General features: G+C 40.1%; 1 protein-coding gene across 1 annotated transcript in view; it reads right to left on the bottom strand.

The window, feature by feature from the left end:
- Window positions 1-227: 227 nt before the first annotated feature.
- The window catches only part of LOC139663059 (sentrin-specific protease 6-like), a gene marked incomplete at its 3' end in the record, with an annotated part of 36,161 nt that continues 16,971 nt past the window's right edge, over window positions 228-19,417 (bottom strand). Inside the window, exons 8-12 of the mRNA XM_071541588.1 lie at window positions 14,093-14,501; window positions 7,067-7,305; window positions 4,510-4,650; window positions 3,262-3,295; window positions 228-475 (exon numbers count right to left, since the gene is read on the bottom strand). Coding sequence (XP_071397689.1) covers window positions 228-475; window positions 3,262-3,295; window positions 4,510-4,650; window positions 7,067-7,305; window positions 14,093-14,501 — 1,071 coding nt within the window. The remainder of the gene's footprint in view (window positions 476-3,261; window positions 3,296-4,509; window positions 4,651-7,066; window positions 7,306-14,092; window positions 14,502-19,417) is intronic.

Raw genomic sequence — 19,417 nt, forward strand, 5'->3', positions numbered from 1 at the left:
TTTGACTCAATTTGTCCACTGAGTTATCAATATAATGTGATGTACATATTAGACTACCCAGGTGGTACACAGCAAGTTGTATTTTCAGCTCTATTTTTAAATTTTCAGTAAATTTATGTAGAGTATCGGAATGTATCGTGACACGTATCGTATCGTATCGTGAGGTCCTTGCCAGTACCCAGCCTTAGTTTTTGGACACCTTGACTGTGCCAAAACCAAAACCAAACCGGGTGTATCCTCAGGTGGCGGGGGCGGGGGCGGGGGCGGGGCGGGGGTCTGTACTCACGGTTCCCGGCGGAGTCGTACCACATGCCGCCCTTCTCGCGGGACATGTTGAGCTGGGTGCGCAGGCGGACGCACTCCTCGGGCGTCGTCTGGAAGAAAAGGACGGGCAGCTTCCGCACGCTGCACCACTCACAGCTGATCAGCTCCGACGCCCGCAGGCTCACCTTCTCCAGGGCGTCCTGCTCCGGGCCTGGACACAGGAACGGGACAGTTTTTATTTCAATTAAATCCTTAATGTGCAATCTGGTTTGCAGATGGGGTTTAAAAAAAACCCTACAAATTACATTAAAAAACGCTCAACAGACACCACCAGTCAAAAGTTTTTTATTCTCTTAAAGCCATTTTGATCTAAAGGCTTCTGCTTAAATGCTTGAAATTAGTTTCTTAGACAAATATGAAGTTGATCCTATGTATGAATTTCTTTACAAAGCCTTTACCTTTCCATCAAGGCAAAGGGCGGCTACTTTAAAGAATCTAAAATATAAGATAGTTTTGATTTGTTTAACACTTTTTTTGGTCACTGCTTAATTCCATTTGTGTTATTTCATAGTTTTGATGTCTTCACTATTATTCTAAAATGTGAAAAATAGTAAAAATAAAAGAAAATGTGGTGTGTCCAAACTTTTGACTGGTAGTTTGAAAGCACGAAAAAACACATAAGAAACTGCCATGACATACAGCATACAGACAGACCAGACAGGGAGTCAGTAGCCTGGTACACTGCAATACAATGTCGCTTATCAATGCAAAATTTCTTATAGAGGCATGAGATGCTACATCATTTTATATGCAAAGCAAGCAGTCGAACTGCAGATGGAAATAAAAGGAGTCTTTTAGTTTAGGTTTTAGGTTTAGGCACTAACACACTGGTTATCAACGTTTTAGGCTTGTGACCCCTTAAAACAAAGTGTCACAGGCTGCAAATGCAAAGCGGTTTTTCCCTTTTTTTTACGTCGTTTCATTTGATTATCAGAGGAGGCCAAGATGCTTAAAACTATTCTGTATTTTGCAAGAAAAAAGCAAAAAATTTGAGAAAAACAGAAAGAATAGACATGAGGATAACACATTTGTGTAAAAGATTTTTTTCCTCCCCAAACCCATAAATCAACCAGTGACCCTCTGAGGGGTCCCGACCCCCAAGTTGAGAAGCACTGCTTTTACAGATATGCTACACCAATGGGAGCATCTCATTGTCATCAGCTATTGTACTATCGTTTTAATGTATTCTATGTAATTCATCATAATCTGGGCAACAGGTTATAACACTTAGCTGGTTAGTTACCATAAAACTGAAAATAACAGACATATTGTGCTTGGCTGTTATCTAGGTGGACATCTAATTTATTTGATATTAACCAAATCTCCAGAAACAGTCTATTTGAATTTAAACATTTCTTAGGACTTACATGTAGGCTATAAACTGAATAGTGTTATAGCATGCCACTAGAAACAATGTGCTGTTATCGCCTTGATCATTTTCCCCATTCACTAACTGGAATGAACACTAGAGTCAGCCAGCGGGAATTGGATCTAGGTGGATCTTGATGCTGAACGCTCTCCGGTTGCTGCCAGTGGAGGCTGAGCAGCAGGTCAGCTGACCGGGGAGCTACAGGGAGCTCACTGGACCCTGCAGACCGGACAGGGAGCTCACTGGACCCTGCAGACCGGACAGGGAGCTCACTGGACCCTGCAGACCGGACAGGGAGCTCACTGGACCCTGCAGTGTGGCCCGGCTGTGGAGCTCAAACTGCCCTCCGAGGGGGAACCGGGACGGGGAGGAGCAGCATCGGCCTCTTTGAGACTTCAGTCGGTTCTGTCTGACTCACACCAGTAACCTGACAGCCTGTTTTCACCAAGCTGCCCACTCTCTTTTATTGTCTCTTGTGATATTCTTACACCTTAAAATGCATCTTCTTTTTTTGTGTACATTTTAGACCATTTCATATACTTATAACATTTTATTATTATTGTGCTTTTTCCACTCTACCTACAGATACTATTTATACTTTTACTTTTTTTTTTAAAGACAATGAGCTGGAGCACAGCAAGTAAGAAGTACTGTGTACTTGTACCTGTACATATGACAAATAAAACTTGATTTTATTTTTGCTTACTGTGTTGCCACACAAATCAAATAAAAAAGAGTTCAAGTGAAAGATGTCACTCAGGTTTAAAATCCTGACATTTATGTGTAAATGTGACATTATTAGGAAGGAATTAGGATTATTAGGAGTAAGTTATTAGGGATGGGATGATCTGCATATCTCACGATTTGATACTCGATATGGGGCTCAGGATTCAATATAACAACGGTACGATGTAATAAATAAAAGTTCAGTGACATCAAAGTCTGACTGTGTTTATTTCTGAGTCACAAATCTTTCTAGCGATGCCATTGGCTGCTAGAATGTAAACAACAATTTAAAAATGTCATTACAAAGTGACAATAATATAATTTGGATGGAGAGCTTGTGAAACTGTGATGGTCAAGAGTCTCATTAGTGATTACTACAGCAGAATAACATGGAGCTGATATCACCATTCATTTTTCTGTATTGTCACATTTGTGTATCGCGATAAATTGAACTCCGAGATATCGTCCCATCCCTACTAATTATGTATTTTTGCAGAGATTCCCAGGTTGTTGCCTCCTGTCTCCTGCTGGTATTTTGATGTTTTTGTGTATTTTCTGGACAGGCTGGTGCCACAGATGTGGAAGTAAACTGCACTAGTCTCTAACCAGCTCCCTCTCCTGCCTCCTCCTCCTCCTCCTCCTCCTCCTCCTCCTCCACATCCCTCGGTGCCAGATGAAAACTGCACCGCTGCATATTTTTAAAATGACAGAGAAGCAGAGAGAGCGGCCAAAGCTGACTGGAGGGTGCCATCACACTCCGGTGATGTCCAACACAACAACAGCAGCACAGCATATGGTTATTTCATGCACAATAAATTGAATGAATCACTTGTGTTCCATACCTTCAGTTTCAAGCTGGATGTGGTCGATGGAAAACTGGGAAAAGACAGGAGAAGAAGAACGCAGTTTATCATGGAGGTTCCCACACATTTTCCATTTCAAAAGGACCTTTTTTTTCAGATCATGATTTCTGGAATGGATTTGAAGATTTTTGGTTTGTGTTCTGGTCACAGTGTGGCAACAAGACCATCAGCTCTGCCAGATCACTCTATCTTAAGATTATTCTTCACAACAGAATTGAATTTAAATGATTGTGTTATTTTAATGTTATTCACTTTGTCTATTTATTTGCATATTCTTATCTTTCTAACTGTATCGTTGTCTTGTAGATAGAGATATAGATAGAGATATACTGTGGAGATGGAGAAAGAGAGTGAGATGGAGAGATAGAGAGATGGAGAAAGAGAGATGGAGAGAGAGATAGAGAGAGAGATGGAGAGATAGAGAGATGGAGAAAGAGAGAGAGAGAGATAGATAGATAGAGATGAGAGAGATAGAGAGAGATGGAGAGAGAGAGATAGAGACAGATGGAGAGAGAGATAGAGAGATAGATAGATGATAGATAGAGAGAGAGAGAGAGAGAGAGAGAGAGAGAGAGAGAGAGAGAGAGAGAGATAGAGATAGATGGAGAGAGATAGATAGAGAGAGATTGAGAGAGAGATAGAGAGCGAGATGGAGAGAGAGATAGATAGAGAGATGGAGAGAGATAGAGAGATGGAGAGAGAGAGATAGATGGGAGAGATGGAGAGAGATGGAGAGAGATAGATAGAGAGAGATGGAGAGATAGAGAGAGAGATGGAGAGAGAGATAGATGGAGAAAGATGGAGAGAGATAGAGAGATGGAGAGAGAGAGATAGATAGAGATGAGAGAGAGATAGAGAGAGATGAGAGAGAGAGATAGATGGAGAGAGAGATGGAGATAGATAGATAGAGAGATAGATAGATAGATAGATAGATAGATAGATAGATAGATAGATAGATAGATAGATAGATCATATTATTATTATACACACTACATGTGCACATCATTGGAAAACTGAATATCTTCCATACTTTTCTGGACTTTGTTTTCAAGATTTTAAAATGATCAAATTCCTTTTCCATGATTTTCCAAAGCAGGAGTCGGAGCAGCAGTCATGTGTTACTGGTTACAGATCAAAGCAGTGTAATGGCCGCCCGCACAGCCTGCTGGTGATATCTCAGCAGGCTTTAGACCCGGAGCTTCAGACGGGACAGATCAAAGCACTCACGATGACAGGCTTGGTCACCATCCTGCGCAGAGTGCCCACTCTGACGCTCCGACACTCCAGGATGATGCTGTCACACTTATTGGACACGAACTTGGGCTTCTTTACCCTCGGTGAAAAGTGCTCCGGAGGGTGATTTCCAAACTGCAAAAGACAAAAAAAAGAAAAGGAAGGGAAAAAGAGGCAGATATGTGGCTTTAGAGAGAGAGAACTGAGTGTTGCTTTGCAGCTCGGGGAGAAGAGAGGACACACTTCTGTTTCACCTCACTGCACATTCAAGCCTCGTTTATGTTGGAGGAGAGGGAGTCTGGGGCAAGGCTATTATAGTTTAGCATTTTTCATTAGTTTTTATTTTTATTTCGTTTTGACTTTTCGTTTTCAATTTCAGTTTAGTTTTAATTTGTTTTTAAAGCGGGTTTGCTAGTTTAGTTTAGTTTTTATTTTTGAAAATGCTTAGTTTTAGTTTAGTTTTTATTAGTTTCAGTGTTAGTTTTAGTCTTTTTTTGTAATATGGGGTATTTGTCAGGGGCGAGATTCAAAAATTCAAAATACTAGGCTTATGTATGAAATAAATTGACAAATACATTTTCTCTATAATTTTAGTTTATTTTAGTTAGTTTTGTAAACACACAATACAGTTTCAGTTAGTTATCGCTTTTTTGTAAAGCCTTGTTTTTATTTTTATTTCAGTTAACGAAAATGTTTTTTCACACCTAGTTTTCGTTATTTTGTTAGTTTTTGTTAACGATAATAACCTTGGACTGGAGAGGGATTGAGCTCCTGTGCAGCTTAATAGGTACCAACACTGCCAAGGTTAGGGGTTCAATTCCCTGTGTAAGTCAATGGGCAGAGCAAGGCACCAACACTACCAGAGTCAGGGTTTCTATTCCCACGGGACCCACTAAAAATAAAAAAAAGTGTCCACCCAATAGCATATATTTAGCTTTAGAGAATTTCCCTTTGGAGAAAAAAAAGAGCACAGACTTTTATTTCACTTCAGCGCTGCACCTGCTGCCCTAGTTTGCATTGGGGCTATCGACCAAAACACACACACACACACACACACACGCACACACACACACACACACACAAGCTCCAATCATTACTCTGGACTGCTGCCAAATACGACCCAGACAGTAATCTTGGGAGACTCATTCTCAAACAAAAAAAAAAAAAAAATCAGTAATCTTGCCGCCAGATGAGGCACGAGATCTTCTTAAATGAGGGAGGAAAGTGAACTTCACTGCTCCAGGACACTTCTCTGCTTTTACTAGACAGCAGCATGCAGCGGAGAGAGATTAAAGGAACGACGGGATAACAGGAGTCAAAGGTCATGAACCGGGATCGAACCCACAACGCTCCGAATAACACGCTACAGGTCAGCATTCAAGGACCGTCCGCTGGGATCTATTGATTAACTAGATATGCAGGAGTTTCCCGCAGAGCTATGTAGTGAAGGTGGGCCTCTGAACAAAAACAATACCGCAAAATAGTAAAACAAAATCTCCAAATTCCATTATTTTTTAGTTAATTTTCACTGCGACCACAGGAATGTTAAATGCAGCGAATTTGGGGGCATCAGGGTCAACAATTTTAGCCAACATTAATGCTATGATATCAGCAACGTTGATGATTGGCTACATTAGCGTGTGAGATAAATACCTCAAATTATTTCTTTCATGCCATTGCAAATCGTGACTTTTGCACTGCCTTTTTCTCTGTTATCTATCTACTGGTAGCCTTCGTTAGCCTACAAGCTGATATGAGTTTGACTCATCAATAAGTTCAAGTTCTAGTTTGTTTATATACTGTAGCCCTTTATCAATGCAACCCCCCCCCACCCCCACCCCCCGCAAACCATTTCATGCCACGCTGGATTCTTTTTTTCCTCTGCATTTATCTAGCGAATGTTAATACCATAATATCAACATATCCTATCTAAAATGTTGATAACTGGCTGTGTTAGCAAGTAAAATAAATACCTCAAATTGTAGAAGAAAATTTTCGTTTCATTCACCTCAAATTGTTTCTCTCATTCCATTGCAAACCATAACTTCTGCACTGCCTTTTTCTCTGCATGCAACTACTGGCAGCCTTTTATGGGCAGAAATATGTGTCACTAGAAACTGTAATTGAATTATTTATATTTGAATTTAAATTGCTCAACTTGAATAATTGCATTAAAAAACTGAATTTGAATCACATATTTTGAATTTGTATTGTTTAACTTGAATAACTGCATTGGAAACTGAATCTGAATAGCATAATTTGAAATTGAATTTATTAGTTTGAAACTGAATTCAGTTCTCACAATTCAAATTCAGTTCTTGCAATTCAATTTCAGTTTACTGAGACACACAACCTGGTCGCTGAGGAAGAGCAATAATTCAGTTTCAGTTTCTAGTGACACATATTTCTGCCCATAGCCTTTGTTTGACTTTTCAAGACACAAACTGTGTGAATCGTTTCCTTGCATATTAAACCAAAATGTTCGACTGAAATAAGATAAGACCGGACCTCCACACTCTGGTCAGTGTCTGTCTCGTGGGCCTGAACGCACCTGGTCTTTCATACGGGGTCTCCTCGGTATCGTGATTTTCGTGTTGATGTCTTCGAAGAGTTCGGAGGTCGCCTCCTCCTGCTCCCCCGTGCTCTTCACCGCCGCCTCCACCCGTCCCCCGGAGGGCGCCGGCGAGGAGTGGGCGGAGTCGGCGGGCCGGGGGGAAACGCTGTCCAGCCGGTTCACACTTCCTGTGCTGGCGTTGTCGGCCTCCTCCTCGTCGTCGCTGGACAGGACGACTGTGAAGGAGAACTCTGATTAATGTCTTTCTGATAGTTTACACCGTGTTCTTGCATCGTTTTTAGGCTCACTTTTACCTGAACTTATGGGTTCACTCACAATGTGCATCTAAAAGTGGGAGTATTTGCTGTGTTTGTTGTGTTCTTTTATTTTTTTATTTTACTTGATATGATTCTTTTAATACAATATATGAATTTAATCTTTTTCACTTTGTCTCAATGCTTTTAATGTTTTATGTAAAGCACTTTGAATTGCCTTGTTGCTGAAATGTGCTATATAAATAAACTTGCCTTGAACTATGGTCCGTCTTCTGTTGTTATACAGGTTTTAATCATTCTGTTCATTTGCCTTTTTGTATTTTACTCCTCTTCATTTTTGTTACTCCTCATTGCTTGCATTTTTCATTTGAAACTGATTTGATAAGTATCAAATAAAGTATAAAATAAAGGTTATTATTGTGGTTATGTATCTTGCCTTGTGAACTTGCATATATTATATGTATGACACTGTTGCACTTTGTATTGTTTGTACGTTGCATTTACTTTAGCTGTGGTACTCTGACGTTTGTTATGTGGTGTAAATGTCAAAGTGATTTCTTTTACCTGTATGGAAACAAATTCCTCGACCTCAAATGAGACGAACTTGAATTGACTCGCATTTGAGCTAACTACACATTTCTAGATATTTTCTTTTCTTTTTTTTTTATAACTTTATCTTTATGTTTTCTTTTCAGACTATACTTACAGAGGGTAAAAAAGAGAAAGTAAATGAAAAGGAAGGAAAATACAATAAAAAGGTGAACAGAGCCTGTAGGGAGGAACAGGTCTACATTCTATTTAAACAACATTAAATATATATTAAAAAAAAGGCATAAATAGGCCTTTTTTAAATTTATATATTAGCCATTTCCCCCAGCCTTTTACATTTCTAGATATTTTCCATTTTGAAATCCCAGACTTATTCCAGACCCTAATTTCTTCACTCATTTTGAAGATTTGGATTTGTTGTTATGATGTATGGCAATAATGCCTGGGCAATATGACAGTAAGCCAGGTCGTATCGCTCTACAGCTGAAGACCGCTCTTCACAACTCTAAATCCTAACATGGATAATGACAAACGTGTTTCTACAGCTTTATGTGTAGTCATGGTGAATCCATGCAGGCACGTACAGATGTGCTTTTCCAATTGGCAGGAATCAGCCGGTCCTTCTAATTTGCCGTTACTGATTTGCAAGGCTTGTCTGAAAATTTTCTAACTGTGTTGTGAGGCTTTGATGCGTTTCGGGATACAAAACGCAGGGAAGTGATTTCAGTTTTATTCAGCCTTTCAGTTTTTTTGGACCCTCATTACCCATTCAGTTATTATGGGTGTGTGTGTGTGTGTGCGGGGGTGGGTAATTATTTTCCTCTATTGGTGTTTCTCATCACATCCTTGAAAATGGCACTATTAAAATCAGCCTTTACACACAGGCTCCATCCAGCAGAGTGTGGCGGAGTGCTGGGATGCAAACTGACAGCTTGTCAAGAGAGAGCTCCCAATTAAATCTTTCCTCCCTCTGTAGCAATTTACAGTGTCACCGGCTGACATGGTGCCAGTGACAGAGATATTTGTATTAATTTACCAAAACACAGCAGCTCATGTAACGATCCCCTGTGCTGTTTAGCCTGGGCACTTAGTAGAAACCGGGTTTGGATGCTACAGCAAAGGCAGTTAGTGGATCTTTTCACATTTTAGAATAATAGTAAAGACATCAAAACTATGAAATGACACAAATGGAATTATGCAGTGACCAAAAAAAGTGTTGAACTAATGAAAACTATCTTATATTTTAGATTTTTTAAAGCAGCCGCACTTTGCCTTGATGGAAAGGCAAAGGCTTTGGAGAGAAATTCATACATAGGATCAACTTCACTATTTATATTTGACTAAGAAACTAATTTCAAGCATTTAAGCAGAAGTCTTTAAGAAAATGAAAAACATAGAACATTCAATCAGGTGTGTTGACTTTAGACTGGTAGTGTATTTAATAGGGATGTTTGGAGCAAGCAAAAAGGCTCTCACGAGGAAGTGGCTAAAATCAGAACCACCAACCATTGATGAATGGATAGAAATAATATATGAAATATATATTATGGAAAGGTTGTCATTTTCCCTCAAAGTCCAAAAATGTTTCTGGATCTGGACCAAGTGGACTGAGTACATTAAACCGATAAGGTCAGACTTTAGCTGACTTGATAGAATAAATGAGTGAGAATTTAACGTGATTTATATTATTTTATTACATCTAACAGCTCGCTCTTTATTCATTTTCTCTTTTTTTTCCCCCTTCAACCCTTCGTAGTATCTAAGGTGAAAGCTTCCCATGTTCAACTGTAAATAATCAAAGCTAATGTTATAAAAGAAACCCTCTGGTAACGTACTGCAACATTTTTTGTTTTAAATGTGCATAATGCTATGTGAATCTACTTGCAGTAATACTGATACTATGTAAAAAGATTCTTTTCCAAAATAAAAAAAATAAAAATAATAAAAAAAAAAAAAAAATAGGGATGTTTGGTTGAATTTGACCCATGATCCCTCCAGAGGGTTCGACAGTGAATTTTGGCATCAAACACAGTGAAGCTACAACATACATTTATCTGTCTCTTTAGTTTGGCCCTTGCTCTCTAACAGATGTGAATACGTTACAGGAGTAACCTGTAGAGAAAGAGAAGCAGGTGCTTGTGTTTTGTGGCTACTGAACACACTTCTCCCAGTGGCAGCAGTGATGCATTTATCATAAACAGTGAGAATAGCACTGTGGCGCTGTGTTTAAGATGCATTTTGTAGCAGAACAGTTTAGTAGGTGGAGAGACTGTCCTGTAACTGAAGGAGGAGGAGGAGGAGGAGGAGGAGGAGGAGGAGGAGGAGGAGGAGGAGGAGGAGAAGAAGAAGAAGAAGAAGAAGAAGAAGAAGAAGAAGAAGAAGAAGAAGAAGAAGAAGAAGAAGAAGAAGAAGAAGAAGAAGAAGAAGAAGAAGAAGAAGAAGAAGAAGAAGAAGAAGAAGAAGAAGAAGAAGAAGAAGAAGAAGAAGAAGAAGAAGAAGAAGGAGGAGAAGAAGAAGAAGGAGGAGAAGGAGGAGAAGGAGGAGCAGAAGGAGTAAGAAGTGGTAGAGGAAGAAGGAGGAGAAGAAGAGGAGAAGGAGTAAGAAGTGGTGGAGGAAGAAGGAGGAGAAGAAGAGGAGAAAAAGGAGTAAGAAGTGGTAGAGGAAGAAGGAGGAGAAGAGAAGGAGTAAGAAGTGGTAGAGGAAGAAGGAGAAGAAGGAGAAGAAGAAGAAGCATAAGGAGGAGAAGGAGGAGGAGAAGTAGAAGACGGAGTAAGAAGTGGTAGAGGAAGAAGAAGAAGAAGAAGAAAAAAAAAAGAAGGAGGAGGAGAAGGAAGAGAAGAAGAGTAAGGAGGATTGGAATAGAAAGCCCTGCTGTCTGGCCCTGACAGTCAAACAGCTGAAACATGGCAGCAGCATCAAACAGTCCAGTAAGTCTTGAACTGGATCCCAGTTCACCTGAACCTGTTGACAAAACCGGTGCCAAGAGCCAAATATGGAACTGTCCTCTTACAGAGCCGACGAATGAACAAAGACCAACAAACCAACATCAAACCCTCTGTGCAAACGTTGCTACAATGTATCATTATGATTAATTGTGCCCCCCAACAGCCTTTTTAATCTGCTGGCACATGACACATGACAGCTGAACTCTCTGATGTTCCCTCTATGCTGCGGCCAGCAAACGAAAAAATTAATTCCAAAATTAAAACGGCCACCGTTTGATTTAAGTGACGGGTAAAAAAAAAACCAATTCAACCAAATCACCGCAAAGTTCACCAGCAGCTTTCCAACTGGCAGGAGAAGCTCACAGAGGTAACAGGGGTTTACAGTCGGCCCAGCTGTTGTCTTTCCTGCTGTAAAGTTCAGCGCTGAGCCACATGCTGCAGCATCGAGTCTGCCTGCCTGATCCGCTTCCTCCTGCTGTACTTATAAAATCATGAATGTATGAGATGTATGAATGTCTGCAAGTTAGGGCTGGGCAATATATCGATATTATGTCGATATCATGATACGAGACTAGATATCGTCTTAGATTTTGGATATCATAATATGGTGATATGGCATAAGTGTCTTTTCCTGGTTTTAAAGGCTGCATTACAGTAAAGTGATGTCATTTTCTGAACTTACCAGACTGTTCTAGCTGTTCTATTATTTGCCTTTACCCACTTAGTCATTATATCCACATTACTGATGATTATTTATCAAAAATCTCATTGTGTAAATATTTTGTGAAAGCACCAATAGTCATCTCTACAATATTGTCACAATACCGATATCGAGGTATTTGGTCAAAAATATTATGATATTTGATTTTGTCCATATCGCCCAGCCCTACTTACAACTGAACATTTAGCCCACTTTGTAGAAAATACCGAGATATATATTGTGTATCGCCATTAAGCCTAAAAATACAGAGATATGATTTTTGGTCCATATCGCCCAGCCCTACTGCAAGTAATAATCTAGTAATCTATTTTGGAAAAAGAAAATTATCTGAAGGTTATGATGCAATACTTCTAAAACCTACATAATCAAATCTGTAAGTGTTCATATAGTGTCATCCACAGACTTGAAGGAATTAATATGCTTTGTACCATAATCTGTGGTAATTGTGTGCCATCAATCACTTTGTAACAGTCGGTGTCACATTTTTCAACTTGGAATGAAACACACCAGGTAGGATAACAGGATCGTTTTCCTTTTTTTCCATTGTAATAAGGTGTCTGCAAATTTCATCAGGATGAATTCAATACCTTTTTAATGATGGAATCAAATATAAGACAAATTTCACAATTGAGATAAACGTGAAAATGAAAACAACTGTAGACCTGTTAGGGGGGACGAGTTTAAACTCCTGATGGAGTTTAAATAAGACATTTTAAGAGTTTTTTCCAGAAACCTCAGACACCCTGCGATTAAAGTCCCTGCATATAATAGAATTTGCCACCACAACTTCCAAATTGGTCCTGAATTCTTTATGTTGATAAAAAGAACAAGATCAAAGTTAAACTTACTTAAAGGCTAAGGTATGGCGAGGAATATAGCCTAACTGATGCCCTTGTTTATCCACCTCAAAAGACATAGGTGGATAAATGTAATGTGTATGTAATGTGTGTGTATGTAATCTTTGGCCAGGAGGAGTAAAGTGAGTCATGTTTGCCATATTTACTTTCCTTTTCCCTTTCCTTTAAAGTGATGTTGAACAAGGGAGAGACTCGTTTTTTTTTTATATATTGGCAGAATATTTTTAATCCGTTTTATCCGTTTTATTCCTCCGACCGGATTACAGTGTTCCACTTGTTCAAATTGAAAGGTTTAATAATCATAAAGAAAGAGATTCACTTAAAAACAATTCAGTGACAGGACTAGTTTTTTTTAATATATTGTCAGAATCTGCTTTGTCGGCGTTCCTTTATGTGCTAGAAGTGATTTTCAGGCTGTTCCTCCAGACAATGGCAGTGAATGGAGAGAGAAAAAAAAAACACACAATTCTCCAGTCTCCTCTACCGGAGCAACAGATCACAGAATCACTGATTTTGGGGGTTTTATCATGGAGGAAGAGACTAGGGCTGGGCGATATGGTTGTAATCAATATCATGATAATCATAAGGATTTTTCTCGATATCAATATATATCACGATATGGTTCATGTATGCAAAATCACGTTAAATAATCAAATTAATGTTTGTCTCATTGAACTGAACGGTAATGTTAGGTGTGATGTCAAACAAAAGAAATATTCAAATAATATTCCTACCATACCTCATTTTATGAGAGTTTTTAAAGAGTAACTAAACCCCACCTAAATCTGTGGTGAAGCCTGACACCTAAGGGTGAAAAGTAGGGTACTGAACTGTTCATCTGCTATTGGCTGGTCTCTGTGCCCTGTGATGTCACCCTCTATAGAGTACAACAGGTGGTGACATCACCTGGCACAAAGACCAGCCAATAGGAGAAGGCCAGTTCAGTACCCTACTTTTCACCATTAGGTGTCAGGCTTCACCAAAGATTTGGGTTTGGGGTTTAGTTATTCTTTAAGTAAAATTTGCTTTGTCATCATCAATTTAGACAGCAGAAATGTGTCACGTAGGGCTGGGCGATATGGACCAAAAATCATATCTCGGTATATTTAGGCTGAATGGCGATACAGGATATATATCTCGGTATTTTCTACAAAGTGGGCTAAATGTTCAGTTGTAAGTAGGGCTGGGCGATATTGACAAAATCAAATATCACAATATTTTTAACCAAATACCTCGATATCGATATTGCAGGGATGACTATTGGTGCTTTCACAAAATATTTACACAATGAGATTTTTGATAAATAATCATCAGTAATGTGGATATAATGACTAAGTGGGTAAAGGCAAATAATAGAACAGCTAGAACAGTCTGGTAAGTTCAGAAAATGACATCACTTTACTGTAATGCAGCCTTTAAAACCAGGAAAAGACACTTATGCCATATCACGATATTACGATATCCAAAATCTAAGACGATATCTAGTCTCATATCATGATATCGACAAAATATTGATATATTGCCCAGGCCTAGTGTCACGATATCAAAATATCTTCATATCATCACCATATGATTCCACAGAAAGACGAAAAACGATAATATTGAATTCTCGCCCAGCCCTAGAAGAGACACAACCCAGGTTCAACGCCACTTCAAGCACTCGTGTTTTTACTTACTGGGGTCGTTGAGCTCGTGCTGCTTGGCCGCCGCCGTCCTCTTGCCTTTGGAGGAGACCCTCGCCCCGCAGCAGCTGGACGTCCCGGCCAGCGCCGCCGGCCTGCCGTTGTGCGGCGGCAGGAGGTTCCCCCTGCTGCTGGTGATCCGTACCGGCAGGATCTCCATCCGCGGCGCCCGCATGGTGGACGCCGCGCTGTAGAAGTTCTTACTCAGCTGAAGGCTGTTCGGTCCGGGCGAGGGCTGGGAGCGGATGGGGGGCCGGGGGGTCGGCGAGGAGGGCGTGGCCTGCGGGGCGTGCTGGCAGGGCGGCAGGTTCAGGCCGGTCCCGCAGGTCTGACACTTGCCGCCGTCCTCGCTCGGCTTGTTGCACTTCCCGCACACCGCCGGGTAGACGGCCGGCCGGAGGGGCTGCAGGAGGAAAACACTCGTCAAGCAGGGAGGTCGGTAGAGCCGCAACGATTAATCGATTAGTCGTCAACTATTAAATTGATCACCAACTCTTTTGATAATCGATTCATCGGTTTGAGTAATTTTTTAAGAAAAATAAGTCAAAATTCTCTGATTCCAGCTTCTTAAATGTGAAATTTCTGGTTTCTTTCCTCCTCTCTGACAGTAAACTGAATATCTTTGGGTTGTGGACAAAACAAGACATTTGAGGACGTCATCTTGGGCTTTGGGAAACACTGATCCACATTTTTCACCATTTTCTGACATTTTATAGACCAAACAACTAACAGTGAAAATAATCGTTAGTTGCAGCCCTAGAGGTCGGGTCTGTTATTTTAATCTAAAACAAACACAAGTTCAACACAGTGTTTCCTTTACTGTCACGTAGCGCTCGTAGAAGCTGGAAAGTTTCTCACTCCTCCCACAGCTGGGAAACTGACGAATCAAAATGTGTCGGTCACTACTTTGCTATTTTTTCACTTTTAAAAAAAAAATCACAGCATTCGTTTCATTTTCATAACCGTGTGTTGGCTGTCATACAGTGGGAGAGTACTTTCCTTCTCTGTAAAGCTCAGCCCTTTCTTCCCTTTTCCAATTTAACCACAAGACCAACTGAATGTGATGTTTCCCTTATTTTCATTTAGCTTTGGTAGCAGCTGGAACCCCCCCCCTCCCCCCCCTCCCCCCCGAAATTCATCTCCTGGCCTCATCCCATTACTATAATTGGAGAGCGGTTTGTTTGTGTGTTTGTGTGTCCCACCATGGAGGAGAGGAGAGGAGAAGAGGAGGAGGAGAGGAGGAGGAGAGGAGGACAGAGGAGAAAGGAGAGGAGGGGAGAGGAGAGGAGAGAGGAGAGGACACAAGGAGAGGAGAGGACAGGAGAGGAGAGGAGGAGAGAGGAGAGGAGAGAGGAGAGGAGAGGAGAGGAGAGGAGAGGAGAGGAGAGGAGAGGAGACAAGGAGAGAAGAGGAGAGGAGACAAGGAGAGGAGAGGAGAGGAGAAGAGACAAGGAGAGGAGGAGAAGAGGAGAGGAGGAGAGAGGGGAGAGGAAACAAGGAAAGGAGAGAGGAGGGAGAGGAGTTTAAATTACAGCACAATTGTCCATATTTCACACTATCCAACTAAGAGCCATTCTTAAGCTTCTTAAACATCTACTGGAACTGATCCTGGAACAAACCCTGGAGTGAACCTGAGTCTCACAACCAAAATTACTCCATGAAAAAAAAAAACAATACAGGAAACACTGGAACATTTTACATTTTAGACGTTTAGCTGGCAGCTTTGTCCAGAGCGACTTCTGTACAGTGAGGGCAACAGTAAATAAAGAGCCTCAGTTCCTGGATCACCAACATTATAAACTAATGATAATGAGTGCAAGGGTCAGAGCCATCGAGTCCTGAAAACATTCAACAACATTCCTGTGGACACAGCATGATGATGTAATTGGGTTTCACTCTGCAATGAGATATCCACCATGGACAAAACATAAACCTGCAGCCAAAATACTGCATGACTGCTGGCATAAAAGTAGAAATCATTACACAATATTATTCAAGTTGTTAGGTATCGTTCTCCCACACATATTTTACAGCTATATTCCAAAGCTTTTCCACAACTTCACACACATTTTCATGACTGTATTACTGCAGTGTAATGTAAAGAAACCTTTACTAACGCTGTGACACTGAAAATGTGTTTTGTTTGAGACTCACAGCAGCCGCTTTGCAGACCAGCTGCTTTCTAGCTTTAGACTCATTTTTTGTCACATTTTTTCCAAATTAGTGCTAGAATTAGTATCAAGTTTACAAAAATTATACACTTCGTATCACAATTTAAAATTTTAAATGTTTTTTTAATGTATTTTATATTTATTTTACTTTCCCCTAGCTGTTGTAAAGTGTCTTTGAGTACTATATAAAGCACTTACAAATAAAATGTATTATTATTATTATTATTATCATCATTATTAAAATGTCCTGACTTTTCCAAATGTTTAATGATATTGTATGGTTTTTCAAAAATATTTCCAGTCAGTTCCAGTATATTATTTTTATTATAGTGTATCTATTTTCCAGTGTTTTCAGTATTTTATTTTCTGGCTGAATCCTATTCATGTGCTTGTTTTTAAGATTCATCGATTAAATTCAATCAATCAATCAATCAATCAATCAATCAATCAATCAATCAGTTCATGACTGTGGGAACGCAGCATGTAACAAGACAATTGCGAACAACAGTGCTCTTTTTAAGAATTTAATCAAACCTGCTTCTGAAATATTTCGTAACAAACTCACGGCAACTAGGGCTGCAACTAATGATTATTTTCATTGTCGATTAATCTGTTGATTATTTTCTCGATTAATCGATCAGTTGTTTGATCTATAAAATGTCAGAAAATGGTGAAAAATGTGGATCAGTGTTTCCCAAAGCCCAAGATGACGTCCTCAAATGTCTTGTTTTGTCCACAACCCAAAGATATTCAGTTTACTGTCATAGAGGAGGAAAGAAACCAGAAAATATTCACATTTAAGAAGCTGGAATCAGAGAATTTTGACTTATTTTTTCTTTAAAAAATTACTCAAACCGATTAATCGATTATCAAAATAGTTGGCGATTAATTTAATAGTTGACAACTAATCGATTAATCGTTTGCAGCTCTATTCTTAAATATTACATAATGAACTCAAGGCAACGATTTTCTTTAAAAATGGATAGACACTGTTTTGTAATAAACTCCTTCAATAACACCGTCACTGTATTTCTCAATACTGTGACCGGCAGCTGAATGTGGAGCGTGAGCGTGACCCAGGCTCCGGTCCAGACCTCAGATCTACAGCACCTCCTTCAGCTATCTGAGGCTCCAGCTGCACCGCCGGAGGAGCGGTGCAGAGGATGAGGAGCTGGACTGTCGACAAGCCAGAGGAGAGGGGAGGATGGACAGACAGAAAGGACAGAAACACACGAGAGAGAGAAACAGAGAAGAGAGAATAGAAAATAAAGAGAGAGAGAGAGAGAGAGAGAGAGAGAGAGAGAGAGAGGGTCCTGCCAGTTAATCAGGGTCCTGCCAGTAGAAACACATGAGAAACGGAGAGAGAGAATAGAAAATAAAGAGAGAGAGAGAGAGAGAGAGAGAGAGAGAGAGAGAGAGAGAGAGAGAGAGAGAGAGAGAGAGAGAGAGAGAGAGAGAGAGAGAGAGAGAGAGAGAGAGAGAGAGAGAGAGAGAGAGAGAGAGAGAGAGAGAGAGAGAGAGAGAGAGAGAGAAAGGGTCCTGCCAGTTAATCAGGGTCAGAGTCCGCATGTAGCAGCCTAGTAAATGTTAGAAACCCTGACCCTTCACTATATTACCAGGCTACTACTGCAGATTTCCAGGACAAGACCTCTAAATGAGGGTTGATTATTTGCCAAAGTGTGGAGTGGAGTAGACCTACAGTTTGTTTTCTTTGGAACCAGAGAGAAAAAGTTCATTATCTTGTGTTTTTTTTGTATTTGGTTCGTTTAGGTTCACACACACTGCCCGATGACAAGTGAACCACGGCTTGTAAACAAAAGTCACATGGACTCACAAGTAGTTTATTAGAGTCCCTGAACTTTAACTTCTCTGCGTTCTTCTTCTCTGGTGTTCATACCAGGTAGTGGTACTGTTTCTGTTCAGGATCCCAACAGAGCTGACACGGGCAAGTACGAATTTTCACTGGTCTTGTCCGGGTAATGCTTACTTGCACGAGTGGGGGGGGGGGGGGGGGCAGAGCTTTACCCTGTATGATTCTCATCCATCTCTGGATGGTGAGGTTTCTGACCAAGAGGAGAATCTGTGATTCTCGTCTGCCTTGGGCAGTGAGATCTGACGTAAATATCAGATCAAGAGTAGAATCAGGAAGGACAGGGGAAAAGAAAATTAAAGAAAAACATATGGGTTCACTCACAATGTGCATCTAAAAGTGGGAATATTTGTTGTGTTCTTTTATCTTTCTATTTCACTTGATTTGATTCTTTTAATGCAGTGCATTTTGCTTGTTCTTTTATATGAATTTTATCTTTTTATCTGTCTTTTATCTGCCTTTTATTGATGTAAAGCACTGTGAGCTGCATGTTGTGCATGAAAGGTGTTATACAAATAAAGGTTATTATTAAAGGTTATTATTAAGAACTAGAGCTGGGCAATAATTCAATATTATCGTTTATCGTCTTTCAGTGGAATCATATTGTGATGATATGAAGATATTTTAATATCATGACACACATTTCTGCTGTCTAAATTGAAAAATCCTTATGATTATCATGATATTGATTTCAACCATATCGCCCAGCCCTATTAAGAACACATGAAGAAATAGTTGAACATGAGCATCAGTCCAGACTTCATGTTGTTCTGCTTTCCCAGCATGAGGAACCACCAGGCTGTCAGACGCCAACATCCGTCTCCTTCTACACATAAAAGCTTTTCTTGTAGTCGGTTCGGATTACATTTGCACTTTGCTTGGAAGAGGAACGAATAAACCGCTCCGAACACGAACGAGCCCGAACTTACCCAGCATCCCGACGGAGATCATTAACGCCGAGCTAGAGCAGTTTGGCAGAGCGAGCAAACTTTACCATTTTTTTAAAGTTTGAAGGACTTTATTATGCTGAAATCATGTAATGTGACGCCACTACATGCACATGTTCTTCATAGTGGCTGGTGGCTTCTCGATTAGTGGGGATGGGACTCTCTTCTCTATTGCAGCACCGATATGTAATTTAGACTAATAAGACAGGTGTATTTTTACATATAAATCTTGCCTAGTGCAGCTTTACAGTTTCATCATATCTTATCGCACTGGCCACACCCAAAATGTACTAGCATTCGGCATGAATGCTCTGATGATTTACCATTTCTA

The sequence above is a fragment of the Centroberyx affinis genome, unplaced genomic scaffold (genome assembly GCF_046629955.1).
Source record: "Centroberyx affinis isolate AG114_WGS23_722 - 3 ecotype Tasmania unplaced genomic scaffold, CSIRO-AGI_Caff_v1 ptg003906l_1, whole genome shotgun sequence".
Lineage (NCBI taxonomy): Eukaryota > Metazoa > Chordata > Actinopteri > Beryciformes > Berycidae > Centroberyx > Centroberyx affinis.